General features: G+C 42.5%; 1 protein-coding gene across 1 annotated transcript in view; it reads left to right on the forward strand.

Annotated features, from left to right (window-relative positions):
• LOC309559360 (actin-associated protein FAM107A-like) overlaps nucleotides 1–17,558 on the forward strand; it is a 56,689-nt gene that overhangs the window by 23,589 nt on the left and 15,542 nt on the right. The window contains exons 4-5 of the mRNA XM_082262608.1: nucleotides 5,759–5,894; nucleotides 11,082–11,223. Coding sequence (XP_082118734.1) covers nucleotides 5,759–5,894; nucleotides 11,082–11,223 — 278 coding nt within the window. The remainder of the gene's footprint in view (nucleotides 1–5,758; nucleotides 5,895–11,081; nucleotides 11,224–17,558) is intronic.

Here is a 17,558-nt window from a genome sequence, read left to right on the forward strand (position 1 = left end):
CATCGGCCACACTTTGGGAAGCACATAAATCCTACATCAGAGGAATATTGATATCCTTAGCATCAAAAAAAAAGAAAGAGAGAAATAACTCAATCAATAAACTAATAGGAGAAATACACGAATTAGAACAAAAACATAAAAGAGAAATTAAAAAAGAAACAGAAGAAAATCTAATAATAAAAAGAGATGAATTGAAAGAACTACTGGAGGAAAAATCCAGAAGTCATTTTAATAAGATAGCTAGATATAGGTATAAATTTGGAAATAAACCAGGGAAATCCTTAGCCAGATTACTGACGAAGGGGAAATCCAAAAATTACATAGAAAAAATCAAAAACAGTAAAAATGAAATAATTAACTCAACCACAGGAATAACTAAGGTATTTCATGCCTATTATAACACCTTATATAACGTGCGAAAGGAAGAAACCTCTGATGTAAGACAGGAAAGAATAAAAGAGATCCAAAAATATATTAGGGAAGCAAATCTACCTAAAATTCTAGGAGATAAATTGGAGCTTTTAGAAGCACCAATTGCGGAAAACGAAATAAGAGAAGCGTTAAAAACCACACAGAATGGGAGGAGTCCAGGTCCGGATGGATACACGGTAAGGTATTATAAAAGATTCAAAGAAATATTAATCCCAAAAATGCAAAATTATATGAACAGAATTGGGAAAGAAGAATTAAGGGAAGAATCTTTATTGGCCTATATCACGATAATACCGAAAGAAGGGAAAGACCAAACCCTCTGCTCTAGCTATAGGCCAATTGCGTTGCTAAACGCAGACACGAAGCTATTTGCGAAAATTCTGGCAACAAGACTAAAAGATTTATTAAAACTGTGGATCCACCCGGATCAAACTGGATTTGTCCCTGGTAGGGAAGGGAAAGATAACGTAATACGTACTTTGCTGCTCCTACAAAAAACAAAAAAACATGAGGTCCCCTCCATCCTATTATCGATTGATGCCGAAAAGGCCTTTGATAGGGTAGACTGGGACTTCATGAAAGAAACGATAAAAAATATAGGGATTGGCCCAAGAATGAGACAATGGATAGAAGCATTATATAAGAAACCCATGGCAAAAATTAAAATAAACGGGAGCCTATCGGAAAGATTTGGAATGAGCAATGGAACGCGACAGGGATGTCCCCTGTCGCCTCTATTGTTCGTCCTTACCTTAGAACCATTATTGGCAAAAATTAGACAAAACCGTGACATAAAAGGAGTAGAGATAAACCAGGATGAACATAAGGTCGCGGCATATGCCGACGACCTACTGTTCATCATAACAAACCCTAGGATTACACTCCCAAATATTCAAAAGGAACTGAAAGAGTATGGTAGACAATCAAACTTTAAAATAAACCCTATAAAATCAGAGATCCTCAACCTAAGGTTAAATACTCAAGAAGAACAAACAATAAAAACATATTTCCCGTACACGTGGACAAAAGACAAATTAAAGTATTTAGGGATATATTTAACACCACAAATAAAAAAATTATATCAAATTAATTATATACCATTATTGAACGAAATAAAAACAGAAATACGAAGGAAATCAAATAATCAAATTTCCTGGATCGGAAGAAACAACGTAGTTAAGATGTATATTCTTCCAAAGATTTTATACACCTTTTCTTTATTGCCAATAAACATCCCCGCAACCTTCTTCAGAGCAATTAGAACTTTACTAACAAAATATATATGGCAGCGGAAAAAACCTAGAGTTCAATATAAAATTCTAACAAGAGGTAAAACACAAGGAGGGTTAGCAACACCAGATATGGAAAGATATTATAAGGCAGTAATTATTACACGAATGGTAGAATGGACAAAAATAGAAAGGGAAAAAAGATGGGTAGAGATAGAATGTGCACAAAATAACAATCACCTTCACAAAACAATATGGATACCACCAAAATATAGAGAAACACAAGGAGAACACGAATTGACAAAAGTAGTCTATAAAGTATGGGATGGGATTAACAAACAAATGAAATGGGAATACAATTCACCTATGATTTCACTAAATGGCACTAAATACTTCCCACCAGGAGAGGAAGAAAAATTTGGGAACTGGGTAGGAAACACGCAATTAAAAGATATCATTCACAAAGGTCACATAAAATCACTTCAGAAATTAAAACAAGAAAATAAAAATATGAAATTGGATGACTGGAGATATCTTCAGTTGAAACACTTTGTTAGGTCGCTGCCACAGCCAATTAGGTCGGAAAAAGAGCTTAACAACATAGAGAAGCTGAGTTACTCCTCTAGCCAGAGACATGGAGTATCTCAGATATATAAAATGTTGACGGAATGGCATAGTCTGGAGAGACCCCCATATATAACTAAATGGGAGAAAGAAATAGGGACACAACTGCCAAGACAGGAACTTGAGGTTATACTAAGGGCGGTAGGATCCTCTGCTATGGATGTAAGCACAACAGAATTAAATTATAAATGTTTAACAAGATGGTATATCACTCCAGAAGTAATAAATAAATACCAACCAGACAAGACAGATAAATGCTGGAGGAAATGTGGTAGTATAGGAACAATGTACCACATATTTTGGGAGTGTCCGAGGATAAGAGGTTACTGGACTGAGGTTAGACAACTGATCGAAGAAATGACAGGAATAATAATATCAGACGACCCGTGGGTCTGCCTTTTCCACAAAACAACTATTCCCTTAAAAAAATACAAAATGATGCTGGTCCCAACCCTGCTAAATGCAGCCAAGGGAATTATACCAAAAAAATGGAGAGAAGAAGAGAGCCCGAACGCGAAGGAATGGTGTAAAAAGATAGACATAAATTTCAATATGGAGTACATAAGTAACACGCAAGTAGAGAACCCAATAAATATGAAAAGGAAATGGAGAAAATGGATTGAATTTAAAAAAACAATTAAATATATTGAAATAAACAGCCCAGCATAATCACCTTTAGGAAGTTGGTAGGATTAGGGATGGGGAGGGGAGGAGGAGATCCTTTGGGAGGGATGGGGCGGGAGGAGAGAGGGGAATGCTGATTGGGTTTGTTTTTCTTTCCTTTTATAAAATTAATGCATAATATGTGAATCCCAATTTGGGAAATGTTGTAATAAATTTTAAATTTTACATGCAAATAAAAATAAAGTTAAAAAAAACAACCAAAGACTATTTTTTTCCACACCTGTTTGAACAGCTCATATAACTTAAATTATTTACAGCAAGACCAATTCTTGCGTTCATCAAGTTTACCTCTATAGGGTAACAATGTAGAGGCACCACGAACACCCAAAGACCAATTTTTATGTACCTGTGTGAACGGGGCATATAATGTAAATTTTTACAGCAAGGCCATTTTTGCCTTCATTAAAAGTACCTCTATAGGATTATAGTGTGAAGGTACCATCAAGACCAATTTTTCTGCACCTGTTTGACAGGGGCGTATAATTTAAATTTTGTCAAGTGAGGCCAATTTCTGCTTTCATCAAGAGCACCTCTATATGGTTATAGTGTGAATGCACCACCAACACCCAAAGGCCATTTTTTCCACGCTTTTTACTTCTAGCTATCTATTTATGTTAAGCTTGGCCTGAGTGTAATATACTTTGGCTTTTTCACATAAGACTTGCTGACTGTTGTGCAAAACATTGTTATTTCCATCCAATGTCTGCCCAAGAGACACTAGAATTTATCCAAAAAATCTCTAAACTTGTTCCAAGTGCACTAAATTGTGGCCTCATCGTACAGACTGGCTCCTCAAGCGGTTGTTTACAAAATAAAGAAACCTTGCAGGGAAAATCAATTTAAATGTCATTTTTTTCCTTTATAAATGTCAGTTTGGCTGCAGCAGGTTCTATACACAGTACAGATACGCCAATTTACAGGCAGGCAAAGAGGACCCCCCCAGGCACTATATTTAAAGGAACTTTTTTTATTGTTTCACTTTAAGCATCACTAAAATCACTGTTCAAAAACCATCTATTTTAAAAACTTTTTTGCATTGATACATGTCCCCCAGGGCAGTACGTGTGCCTCCATACCCTTTTTAGGGCCAATAACTTGCAGAGAAGCCTTCAAAAATTGGCACTTTTGATTTTTCAAGTTCGGGTCCCATAGACTTTAATAGGGTTCACAGTTCGAGTCCGAACCTTTGCAATGTTTGAGAGTTCTGGCGTGAACTGGGGGGTGTTCGAACCATCTCTAAGGGGATTAACCATAAATTCACATGTACAGTAAATAGTTTACCATTGTTGCAAGATAATTTAGTTACCCTAAAAAGCATACACTTATGGTGTAGGGCAGAGATGTGAAACTCAGTTTTTTTTACGAGCCACATCAGCATTGTGTGGCCCTCAAAGAGACAGTTGTATCTGTAAGACTAGATGTCCAGAGCACCCCTGTTAGGAACACTCCCTGTGCACACTGAAGTGCTGTCATGAATCTGCCACTAAAGAGTTAACTTAGTGCAGACTAATTGCACTAATTGGCAAAAGGCTGGCCTATTTAAACACCTCAGCAGCACTGAGCCTTTGCTGTCTTGTCTGCAGCTTTACCTGTACTTCCTGATCCTGAACCTGCTGTTTCCTGTTGACTTCCTGATCGACCTCCCAGCTTGTCCACTACTTCGTCTGCTTGCTGCCCGCCCTGACCTTGGCTCGTTCCTGTGACCACTCTCCTGCCTTATCCTTGTCGGCTTATCTGCTTCCGATTCTGGACTTGTTAACCTCCTGGTGGGGCAACCCTGAGGACCGCGACCTGGTGTTCAGCACGCAGCAAAATCCATCCTCACCATCAGAGGCCCTGGTGAAGACCTGCTGTCACTTAGACTCCGCACATCATACTAGCCTGTGTCTACCACCAGTGTGACCCGTCCGTGTTCCTGTTGTACCAGATCCCACAAGGCTACCTCTGCACATCAGGCTCAGCCACCAGCACCATTACAACCCCACTCCCCCATTACATCAGCCCCCCCAATGTCAGAAGTCAAGAGTCCACCACAATCCCTTACATCACAGTACCACACCTTACCTTGTGCTGCTGCTGGGCCGAGCTGGGAAGCAGAAAGTGCAAGGTCTGGAGGAGGACTAGGGTAGTGCCTCTGTTCTCGAAGAGGACCAGAGGAGGGCTGGAGTCAGCTGCTGGAGTCTGCTGAATGCTGAGACCAGGGGAGGCAGAGACAAGGGGGTGCTGCGGCTGCACAGAGAGACGCAGGATCTGTAGAAGGAGTTTTATCCTCCTCTCTGCTGCAGACTGCTGAGACATGGAGGGAAGAGTCGAGCTGAACCTCTCAGCTGCACGGAGAGAAGTGCAGGATCTGGCAGTGGAGTTCTGTCCTCCTGTCTGCTGCTGACTGCTGAGGTAAGGTGGGGAACGGAGATGAGGAGGGAAGGGGGCCACACCAAATGGCCTGGCGGGCCGGATTCGTCCCTCGGGCCTTGTGTTTGACATATGTGGTGTAGAGTCCGGTCTTTACATTTAAGCAGAATGCATTGAACCTGCATTGATGTATACAGATCTACACAGTTTAACGGACATGGTTGCCACTGACAAGATTAATGTAAGTGACATACTGTATCTAGTGAAACCCATCACAGAGTAAAGTAGTACTCACATATTGCATTTCAATCCATAATGGCTTCACAGTTAGACCTCCTAGATTTCTTCTGTAAAGAGGAATTTTTTATTTTATTTTGCAATCTTCATTGTAAGTTAGGCCTAGGTTTTGTTGACCTTTGCTGTTTTATTTTTTAAAGCTGCCGGGAAAGAAGGATCGTGTGACTCGATCACCATACTTCCCAAAAATTTCACTCCGTATAAACCTGATAACTCCTTGAAGTCATCTCGTACCCACCAGGAACTGCACCGGGAACTACTGGTCACCTATAAGAAGTATGTATTGATTCTAGGCTTTTGTGGTCTGAGGATTAGTACCATGCAAGAATGTTTTGGATTTTTAAAATGTATTTATGCACCTTTAAGCCTGGAATTTAAAAATGGCTAGTTTGTGCACCTACATGTATTACTATAGTTCATTTACATTCTTACCATTTAAGAACTCCACATAAATTAGAACAAAATAGGTCTACTATATCCAGGGCTTTTTTTTAAATCAGAGAATATGTGCAGGTACCCCCCTCCCCCTCTTCTGAGTTACCCCTCATCTCAACCCCTTACCCACCTCTGAGCATTGTCACTTGGTTTCACCCCCTACCCATCTCCGAGTACCGCCCCTTTTAGAGAATAGAGATCCAATATTCATTTGTGGTGCTAAATAATTTGTTTGGAATTGGTTAATTATAAAGAAAGCAGTAAAACCAATCCCCTGCAACCAGCAACAATAGATCTCCCAGCAGCCAGCATTAATGGACCCTCCAGCAGCCAGCAATGATAGATCTATCCATGCAACAATTGACCCCCTGAGGAATTTTGACCCCCCAGCAACAATAGACCCTCCTCAACAATAGATCCCCCAGCTACAATAGATCCCCCAGTAGCCAGCACCAATAGATCCTCCAGTACACTCCAGCATCCCTGGCTGTTACATACATTCAGTGCCAGGGTCGGTGTTACCAGAAGGCGGCTTAGGCAGCCGCCTTTGAGAGCCAGGATGGGGGGGGGGGGCATTAAAATCTGAATTCCCAGCCACTTGTTCGGAGGTTCAGATTTTTAGAGTGCTGTAGACATGTGTTTTTTTTCCACACTCCGGGCATCTATAGCGGCCAGAAGTGTGTGTACTTTAGTAAAGCCGATTGGTGGCTTTCATGCGGAAGTGATACAAGTGGCTCTAACGATGCCTATCACTTTCACGACTACTGCCGCAATATGCTGCCTTTCCCCCCTGTGCAACAAGCCCCCGCTATGTTTACTGGACTCTGCCGTTCCACCTGTGGGCCTGGTGCTGTCATGGTGGGTGTCGCTGGGAAGGGCGGCTGGAGCTCAGCGGACCTCCTGTACACAGACCGGGAAATGATGTCTATGACATCACTTCCTGGACACTAGCTGTGATTTGTTACTGTAAATAGACCAGTACTATACATACTGAAAAAAAAAAAAGTTTTAATTCAGTATGTTTAGTACTGGTCTATTTACAGTCCATTACTGTCTGTTTTAGTACTCACATTATTTGTTTAATTGGCTGTTATATCTTTAGATATGCCCCTTCCAGCCCTTGTATGTTTATATTAGGCTCATCTTTCTTCTTTCCTGCATCTACACTTGAAAAAAGAGCACGCATGCTCGTTGTGAGCTTGGCGCATGCTCTGAAATGCGTTGTGTTTTCCTCCTGGCCTTGGTGACTTCACGCGGCGCACGCTGCATTCCAGCTTGGTTCCCAGAACAGCGGAACCCGGAAGACGCCCAGCCGACTTCACCGTCTCCCGGTCCATCTCCTGGCTCCCAAACCCCGGACGCTGTATCAACAAGCTTCTCCCCGCTGACCACCAGACCTTTTTATCACATAAGAGCCTTATTTAATTCATCAAGTGTGAGTGCACTATTGCTGTGTGCTTATTGGATCATTAAATAATACTGCACTTAGAGGCGCTCCCCTTCCTTCCTTTAAACTGACCGCTGTGCGGCCATGCCTGTGTCTCCTCTGGCAGAACTACAGACGAGGTTGATGGCTGCAGGGCCGAGCTGTGTCTCTCTCTCACACACAGCTCAGCCTCAGAGCCGCCGCTGACAGTTCCCCCCTCCTCTCCTCTCTCTGCAGGGACCTGAGAGGGGAGAGAGCTTGTCTGCTCCTCCTCCTCCCGCCCCTCTCCTACTGGGTCTGCCCTGCCCACATTCCCCGGGGATGTGTGGGCGGGAAGTTTAAACCCAGAAGAGAAAAGCTGCAGACAGCCTGTGCCAGAGGCTCCTTCCTGGGACGAGTAAGATCACCCTCTCTCCTGCCTCTTAGTATATAAAACAAATTTAAGGAGGGCTCTGTGGACTCTGATGCAGGGGGGGGGCTTTGGTGAGCAGAGACCCCCTTACATCAGGGTTCCCCTTTACACCAGAGTCCACAGCATTCCCCCTTTAATCAGTGTTCCCAGAACACCCCTTACATGAGAGCTCTCTTTAAATCAGGGTTCCCCTTTACATTGGAGTCCACAGAGCTTCTCCCTTACAGTGTAAGTGGAAATTCTGCAGACTCCAAGGGGGGCTCTGTGCGGTCTCTGATGTAAGGGGGGCTCTGTGCGGACTCTGATGTAAGGGGCACTCTGTGCGGATTCTGATGTAAGGTGGACTCTGTGCGGATTCTGATGTAAGGGGGGCTCTGTGCGGACTCTGATGTAAGGGGGGCTCTGTGTGGACTCTGATGTAAGGGGGGCTCTGTGTGGACTCTGATGTAAGGGGGGCTCTGTGTGGACTCTGATGTAAGGGAGGCTCTGTGCGGACTCTGATGTAAGGGTGGCTCTGTGCGGACTCTAAAGTAAGGGGCGGCTTTGTGTGGACTCTGATGTAAAGGGGGCTATGTGGACTCCGATGTAAGGGGGGCTCTGTGCGGACTGTGATATGGGGGGGGGCTCTGTGCAGACTCTGATGTGGGGGGGCTTTGTGCTGACTCTGATGTAAAGGGGGCTGTGCAGACTCTGCCACATAGTTGCCCAATGAAACAGTGCATTGAGGTCAACTTGTAAGTTGGAAGTTATTCCATTGCGAAGCTTGGTGTCACCTGCAAAGACTGAAATGCTACTTTTTATCCCAGACCCACTATCATTTATAAAGATATTAAAAAGTAAGGGTCCCAACACTGAACCTTGGGGTACACCACTGATAACCTTAGACCATTCAGAGTAAGAATCATTAACCACTACTCTCTGAATTCTATCTTTTAGCCAATTTTCTATCCATTTACAAACTGATCTTTCCAAGCCTGTAGACTTTACCTTACACATTAGCCGTGTGTGGGGAACTGTGTCAAATGCTTTTGCAAAATCCAAGTATGCTACATCCACAGCCACCCCTCTGTCCAAGGTTTGTCGTTCTGTCGGAAGAGAAGGCATTGATCCTGTGTTTCTGCTAAGCAGGAACACTGATCTTTGCCTCCTCTAGTCAAAGCACCTCCCCCACAGTGAGTAAGCACACAGTTAACCCTTTAAATTCCCCTAAAGTTAACCCCTTCCCAGCCATTGCCATTACTACAGTGACAGTGCATATTATTTAGCACTGATCACTGTATTGGTGTCACTGGTCCTCAAAAAGTGTTAAACGTGTCAGTTAGGTGTCCGTTTTGTCCACCACAATATCACAGTATAGAGCTATAAGTCGCTAATTACCACCATTACTAGTAAACAAAAATAAAATTAAAAAATCCCATAGTTTGTAGACGCTATAACTTTTATGCAAACCAATCACTATATTGGGCTTATTGGGATTTGTTTTACCAAAAATATATACATATTGGCCTACATTGATGAAGAAATTTGAATATTTACATTTTTTTATTCTGTATGTTATATAGCAAAAAATTATTTTTTTGCTATATAACATACCCAATATTTGACGCGTTTAGAACTGGTTGATAGAAACATAGAAACATAGAATGTGTCGGCAGATAAGAACCATTTGGCCCATCTAGTCTGCCCAATATATCTGAATCCTATGAATAGTCCCTGGCCCTATCTTATATGAAGGATAGCCTTATGCCTATCCCATGCATGCTTAAACTCCTTCACTGTATTTGCAGCTACCACTTCTGCAGGAAGGTTATTCCATGCATCCACTATTCTCTCAGTAAAGTAATACTTCCTCATATTACTTTTAAACCTTTGCCCCTCTAATTTAAAACTGTGTCCTCTTGTGGTAGTTTTTCTTCTTTTAAATATGCTCTCCTCCTTTACCGAGTTGATTCCCTTTATGTATTTAAAAGTTTCTATCATATCCCCTCTGTCTCTTCTTTCTTCCAAGCTATACATGTTAAGGTCCTTTAACCTTTCCTGGTAAGTTTTTTCGAATGATGATTTTTTGATGAACTTTTAAGTTCCAATCTTCATCAGGGATCTCTCCGCCATCGGCCATTTTAAGATATTTGAACTTTGAAGACATACATCAAACGATCTAGAACAGAAGGACTTGGTGGGTATTGGCTTTTGTGTCAGTGGTTGGAGTGCTCGTGTCTTTAACTGCTGTCTATGAGGCAGGCTATGCAGTACATTCATATATATTTTCCCTTTTTTTATATGTGTGTTTGTATGTTTCTGTTTTTCTTTAGGAAAAATGGATCACTAATCTATATATATATCCCTGATGGAGATTGGAACTTAAAAGTTCATCAACCAGTTCGAAACGCGTCAGTTCAATACTCTCCCTCCCCTAGGGGTGTCATCCCAGGGCGGGAGTGGTGTATCCCCAATTCCTTTTTTTTTCTTTTCAATGCTCCATTGTATGTTAACTTTTGGTCCTATCTACCCATGGCCAACTGTGGTCCCTTCCATTTTTGGCCATGGGATTAGGATCAGGATGTATGGAATTGTTCCCAGTTTGACTTCTCTGTCATTTTTTATCAGAATTGTATTTAATACATTTTCATAATTTTTATACACTGTTGCTATGTACTTGTTTTTTCTATCCTTTAGATTGCCGTAAAAATCCCTCCCCCAAGAGGAGAACAACACTTTTTGTGTTATACTTTGCACTGATATATGGGATGATGGCAATCTTATGTCACTTATCATCTGGGATTAATATATAAGGTGTCAATTTGCTTAATGTCTATCTTAGTGCAGGAGAGACTTACCTTGTGTCACTGAAGCGACCTTTTGCAGCCAGGAAGTGCCCAATTTGTTAGGCAAAGTGGGAAAATGAAAAGGAAGGAGAGTGAAAAAAAAGAAAAGGCAGGGGCAATGTGGATGTGCAAGTTGGTTCAGAGCTCTCGAGTTTTAGGGAAAAGGATGAATTATGGCACATAGTGTCACTTGGAGTGGCCCCGGAGCAGCCAGATCCAAGCAGTGTTGGCGTTTAGTGTCAAAGAGCTTCTGTTAAACTTTTAGGGTAAACCAAACCCAAGAGCTCCAAACTCTTTGGAATCCAACCAAGGAGTCATTTTGCTGTTCTTTGTGTTTTTTCATATTTTATTGTCTCTTCTTGCAGAGGCCTTGTCTTGCACAGTAAGCCCGAGTTATTGCGTGTTTTGGAGAAGAGGCGGAATCAGCGACAGGAAAGTCAAGACACAAAAGTGCCGCACTGCCCCCTACAACAAGAGCTGCAAAAGTGGCAGCTGCGACGAGAAGAGGTAAATGGAGAGTATTCTTTTTAAGATTCTAAGTAAAAAAACAACAGCTGCTGACCTCTCTTTTTAAAATGGGTATTGCCTGCATATCCTGCTGCTCCTGGAAGTGTCGGATTCTGGCTGAAGAGGACTTTAGTGAGTGATTTGTCAATAATCGAAGCAGCATGGGCAACAAAAGGGAAAGTATTTCATTCCATCTTTACAGAGAAAGCTCCAATTAGTTGTTTTTTTAGCAACTTTCTATGATTATCAAAAGGTTTCCCTGATGCAGAATCCGTAACATTACAAGTAGTTCCTAAATTAGTCAACGGTAAGAGGTATACTTACATAGTTAGTCTAGTTAAAAAAAGACATGAAGTCCATCTAGTTCAACCAATAAAAAGGGGGAAACAAAACAAACATTTTTTACAGTCCAATATATACAATCCCATTGTCAGCAACAGGTGAGACCAGAAATGTGTGGACTGACAGAGAATATCAAGCATGATTAAAGTGTAAAGAATATAATTTATTTAAAAATAAGTAAATAACACAAATGTAAACGCACCTCCAGAAAACTATAAGACCCCGTTCTCACTGGGGCGACCCGACTTGCCGGGGCGACCTGTGAAGTCGCGGTGCGCAGCTCGCACCGCGACCTCGGAGCGGCCGGCACGGACTTCATATCATTGAAGTCAATGCAGGTCGCCCCAAAGAAGCTCAGGACCCTTTTTCTAAGTGTCGCTCCTATTAGAACGGGTCCTGAGCTACTCTATGGCAGGCGACCCACGGCGACTTGTCAGGCGACCAGGTCGCCTGACAAGTCGCCCCAGTGTGAACGGAGTCTAACTGTGTAAATCCAACCAGATAACCAAACAATAGTGACACACAGCGAACAACTGCTCAAACCAAATATATACAGAAAACAGGATAAATGAATAGTAATTGTAACAGAGCCGGGGTCATACATGGGAGATCAAGCAGAGGGAGCTGGGAACAAGACAGAACAGGGAGAGGGTTACAGGAGATGGAGTAAGCAAGCAGGAAGGAAGGAAGGGATCAGGCTGCAGGGTCAGGATCAGAGTCCAGGATCAGGATGCAGGGACACAGGAACGCAGGTCAGGAGCACATGGAGACAACACCAAGGCAGTGAGGAGGAGCATGCACAGGGTTCAACCGCTTGCCGACCGCCGCACGACTATTTACTGCGGCGGTCATCCCCTCACAGGCAAAGCGACGTAGGGGTACGTCGCTAGCCTGTGAGGCTCTAGGGAGCGAGCGCGCGCCGCCGGAGGCGTGCTCCCGCGCGGTCACGGACCCCCCCGCGCGTGTGCCCGGTGGACCTGATCTTCCGTTACACCGGAAGAAAGGCAGGCGGCTAATGTAAACAAAGCCGCCTGTCATTCTTCCCTGTGTAAGAATGGAGATCATACGGTTCTACTATGTAGGACCGTTGATCTCTGTTCTTACACTAGTAGCCACAGCCAATCACAGTTAGAAACACGCCCCTAGGACACACTTAACCCCTCCCTCTCCAATACAGTTAACTCCTTCACTGCCAGTGTAATTTTTACAGTAACAGTGCATATGTATAGCACTGATTACTGCAGTAATGTCACTGGTAACCCCAAAAGTGTCAAAAATGTCAGTCAAGGGTCCGATCTGTCCGCCGCAATGTCGCAGTCCCGCAAAAAAAATCACAGATCGCCGCCATTACTCGTTAAAAAAAAAAACAACAAAAATGACAAAAATCTTTCCCTTTGTTAGTAAACGCGATAACTTTTGCGCAAACCAATCAAAATATGCTTTTTGCGTTTTTTTTTACCAAACATATGTAGCATAAAACAAATTGGCCGAAAATGTTAAAAAATTTAAATTTTTACATTTTTTTGGGGGGAATTTCATATAAAAAAATTTGAAAAATATTGTTATTTTTGCAAAATTGACGCTCTATTTTTGTTTATAACGCATGATCAAAAAATCACACAGGTGATCAAATACCACCAAAAGAAAGCTCTGTTTGTGGGAAAAAAAGGACGTCAAATTCGTTTAGGTACAGCGTCGCACAACCGCGCAATTGTCCGTTAAATTCACGCAGTGCCGAATCGCAAAATAGGCCCTGGTCAGGAAGGGGGTAGAATCTTCCGGGGCTTAAGTGGTTAAATACACTTCCTGCAACCAGCATCAGGTGATGACTGATTGCATTAGAGGTCAGCTTCTGACTGCTGGGAGACACCCGCTGGTGGACACTGGAACTGCAGCCTAAGGATCTGGGAGCTACAGTGCAACCAGCAGGTGAGCTCTTTCCTGACACCCATGCCCACAGTTGATCCAGAGGAAGGCAAAAAAAACCAGCAAAGCATGATCCGATTTGCTCAAGCAGGGGAAACAATTCCTTCCTGATCCCCCGAGAGGCAATCGGATGATCCCTGGATCAACTTTACCTATAAATATTAGTATCCAGTTATATTAGGTACATTTAGGAAAGAATCCAGGCCAGAGCTGGTCAGAACCAGCTCTTGAGGGAGTATATTCCTAATTTTTACAGCTTTTACTGTGAAAAAGCCTATTTGGAGATTACATTTTCTTTCTTCCAGATGTAAATGTGCCCCCTTGTCCTCTGTGATGACCTAAAGTGAATAACTCAACACTGAGTTCACTATAAGGACCCCTTATGTATTTATACATGTCGATCATATCCCCCCTTATCTCCACTTTTGGAGAGAATAAATTCTGTTCCTCTAATCTTTTCTTCGTGGCTGAGCTCCTCCATGCCTCTTATCAGTTTGGTTGCCCTTCTCTGCATTTTCTCCAGTTCCCTGATATCCCTTTTGTGAACTGGTGCCCAAAACTGAACTGCATATTCCAGATGAGGTCTTACTAATGATTTGTACAGGGGGCAAAATTATCTCTCTCTCTCTCTCTCTGGAGTCCAAACCTCTGCTAGGTGTATGTTTATGAAACTGAGAATTTTTCTCTCAGTTCACTTCTCGGCAGTTCTCAAAGGAAAATTATCTCCTCTGTCAGCCTGATTATAAAGCAGAGAACTTCAGTTCTCACAGGGAGAACAGAGAAGTTTTTCCTCTGAATACGGCAGAGATCAATATAAAAGTGAATGGGCTGCCTGTAATCTCGTGAGACATAGTGAGATTACAGTACGAGAAACACCCTGGTGTCCATTTATTAAGCAGTGGTAAATTATCAGTGCCCCTAATGTTAATAAAATAATGAGTCCCCCTACACAATATATAAACAGTATATAACAAAAGTGAGTACACCCCTCCCATTTTTGTAAATATTTTATATCTTTTCATGTGACAACACCAAAGAAATTACACTTTGCTACAATGTAAAGTAGGGAGTGTACAGCTTGTATAGCAGTGTAAATTTGCTGTCCCCTCAAAATAACTCAACACACACAGCCCATTATTGTCTAAAATGCTGGCAACAAAAGTGAGTACACCCCCTAAGTGCAAATGTCCAAATTGGGCCCAAAGTGTCAATATTTTGTGTGACTGTCATATTGATTTTGGATTATATTTATATATTCATATTTTTTACCATTTATGAACTTTATGTATCTATTCACTTCACGGGGTGTTTTTATTGTATCTTAAATTGGATATCTTGTCACTATTTATATTTATATTTTTACATATTTAGCCACGTTGAGCACTTTCAGTATACCAGATCTGCGCTGTTTGTTTTTGCACCAACATTTACTAAAATCCTTTTGATTTCACGCACAGCAGCATTTTTGGAGACACTTTAGTTATCACCATAGCACAGCTTTAACCTTTTTTTTTTCCAATATTTTGTGTGGCCACCTATATATTCCAGCACTGCCTTAACCCTCTTGGGCATGGAGTTCACCAGAGCTTCACTGGTTGCCACTGGAGTCCTCTTCCACTCCTCCATGACGACATCACGGAGCTGGTGGATGTTAAAAACCTTGTGCTCATTCGACTTCCATTTGAGGATGCCCCACAGATGCTCAATAGGGTTTAGGTCTGAAGACATGCTTGGCCAGTTCATCACCTTTACCCTCAGCTTCTTTAGCAAAGCAGTGGTCATCTTGGAGGTGTGTTTGGGGTCGTTATCATGTTGGAATACTGCCCTGCGGCCCAGTCTCCAAAGGGAGGGGATTATGCTCTGCTTCAGGATATCACAGTACATGTTGGCATTTATGGTTCCCTCAATGAACTGTAGCTCCCCAGTGTGGGCAGCACTCATGCAGCCCCAGACCATGATACTCCCACCACCATGCTTGACCGTAGGCAAGACACACTTGTCTTTGTACTCCTCACCTGGTTGCCGCCCCACACGCTTGACACCATCTGAGCCAAATAAGTTTATCTTGGTCTCATCAGACCACAGGACATGGTTCCAGTAATCCATGTCCTTAGTCTGCTTGTCTTCAGCAAACTGTGGGCTTTCTTGAGCATCATATTTAGAAGAGACTTCCTTCTGGGACAACAGCCATGCAGACCAATTTGATGCAGTGTGCGGCGTAGGGTCTAAGCACTGACAGGCTGATCCCCCCCCCCCCCACCCCTTCAACCTCTGCAGCAGTGCTGGCAGCACTCATACGTCTATTTCCCAAAGACAACATCTGTATATGATGCTGACCATGTGAACTCAACTTCTTTGGTCGACCATGGCGAGGCCTGTTCTGAGTGGAACCTGTCCTGTTAAACTGCTGTATGGTCTTGGCCACTGTGCTGCAGCTCAGTTTCGGGGTCTTGGCAATCTTCTTATAGCCTAGGCAGTGATGGCGAACCTTGGCACCCTAGATGTTTTGGAACTACATTTCCCATGATGCTCAAGTACACTGCAGAATGCATGAGCATGATGGGAAATGTAGTTCCAAAACATCTGGGGTGTCAAGGTTCACCATCACTGGCCTAGGCCATCTTTATGCAGAGCAACAATTCTTTTTTTTGTTCCTCAGAGAGTTCTTTGCCATGAGGTGCCATGTTGAACTTCCAGTGACCAGTATGAGAGAGTAAGAGCGATAACACCAAATTTAACACACCTGCTCCCCATTCACACCTGAGACCTTGTAATACTAACGAGTCACATGACACCGGGGGGGGGGGAATGGCTAATTGGGCCCAATTTGGACATTTTCACTTGGGTGTACTCACTTTTGTTTCCAGCAGCGTAGACATTAATGACTGTGTGTTAAATTATTTTGAGGGGACAGCAAATTTACACCGTTATACAAGCTGTACTCACTACATTACATTGTAGCAAAGTGTCATTTCTTCAGTGTTGTCACATGAAAATAAATAATTTAAATATTTACAAAAATGTGAGGGGTGTACTCACTTTTGTGAGATACTGTATATATATATATATATATATATATATATATATATATATATATATATGTATGTATGTGTATATACAGTATACATAAATATGGTAGGGGGACATGTTTACCGTTTTGGGGGGGGGGGGGGTGTGATCGAGGAAGAAGGAAGTCAATAATTTTCCTTCTTCCCCCTCAGTTCCCCGGTGATTCTGTCTTCTGTCTCCGATTCTCCACCTCTGGGCTGGTGAATCTGGGAGTGGGAATTCTGGCACAGATCGCCAGTGAAGTGCGGAGATCACAGCTTCATAAACTGGCCGTTTCTGGGTCAGTCAATGGCCGATTCTCTGTGTCAGAAATGATCAGGAGAGAACATGTTCTCCCCTGGTTCTCTCTGTTTCATAAACCAATAATGATCCAAGATGAGCTGCAATCATCATGATCGCTGCTCATCATGATCGCTGCTCATCTCGGTTTCATAAATAGATACCTTAATACAAGAAAGCACTTTGCTTGTTTTGGAAACCGCAACTTGGCATTGCATGCTATTATACTCCCCCTAGTATGTACGATGCATGCATATTCTTAGCCCCCAAATGCATAACTTTACATTTATCAACATTAAACCTCATTTGACACATAGTTGCCCAATGAAACAGTGCATTGAGGTCAGCTTGTAAGTTGGAGACATCCTGTAAGGAAGTTATTCCACTGCAAAGCTTGGTGTCATCTGCAAAGACTGAAATGGTACTTTTAATCCCAGACCCTATATCATTTATAAAGATATCAGAACGTAAGGGTCCCAACACTGAACCTTGGGGTACACCACTTATAACCTTAGATTATTCAGAGTAAGTATGTTCCCCTGTACTCTGAACACACAAACAAATGGGGCACTCGGCGGAAAGTTTGCGCCCTATAATTCACTGCACTCTTTGATGAGAAATGTGCAGACTGAATGTATTTTTGTTTGTCCTTTTATAATTACTTTGGATTATTTGGAATATCTTTGCTTTGTTTTCGGAAGCTATTTCTCTGTTCTGAA

Source organism: Pelophylax lessonae (genome assembly GCF_965119305.1).
Source record: "Pelophylax lessonae genome assembly, chromosome: 7".
In the NCBI taxonomy this organism is placed as follows: domain Eukaryota; kingdom Metazoa; phylum Chordata; class Amphibia; order Anura; family Ranidae; genus Pelophylax; species Pelophylax lessonae.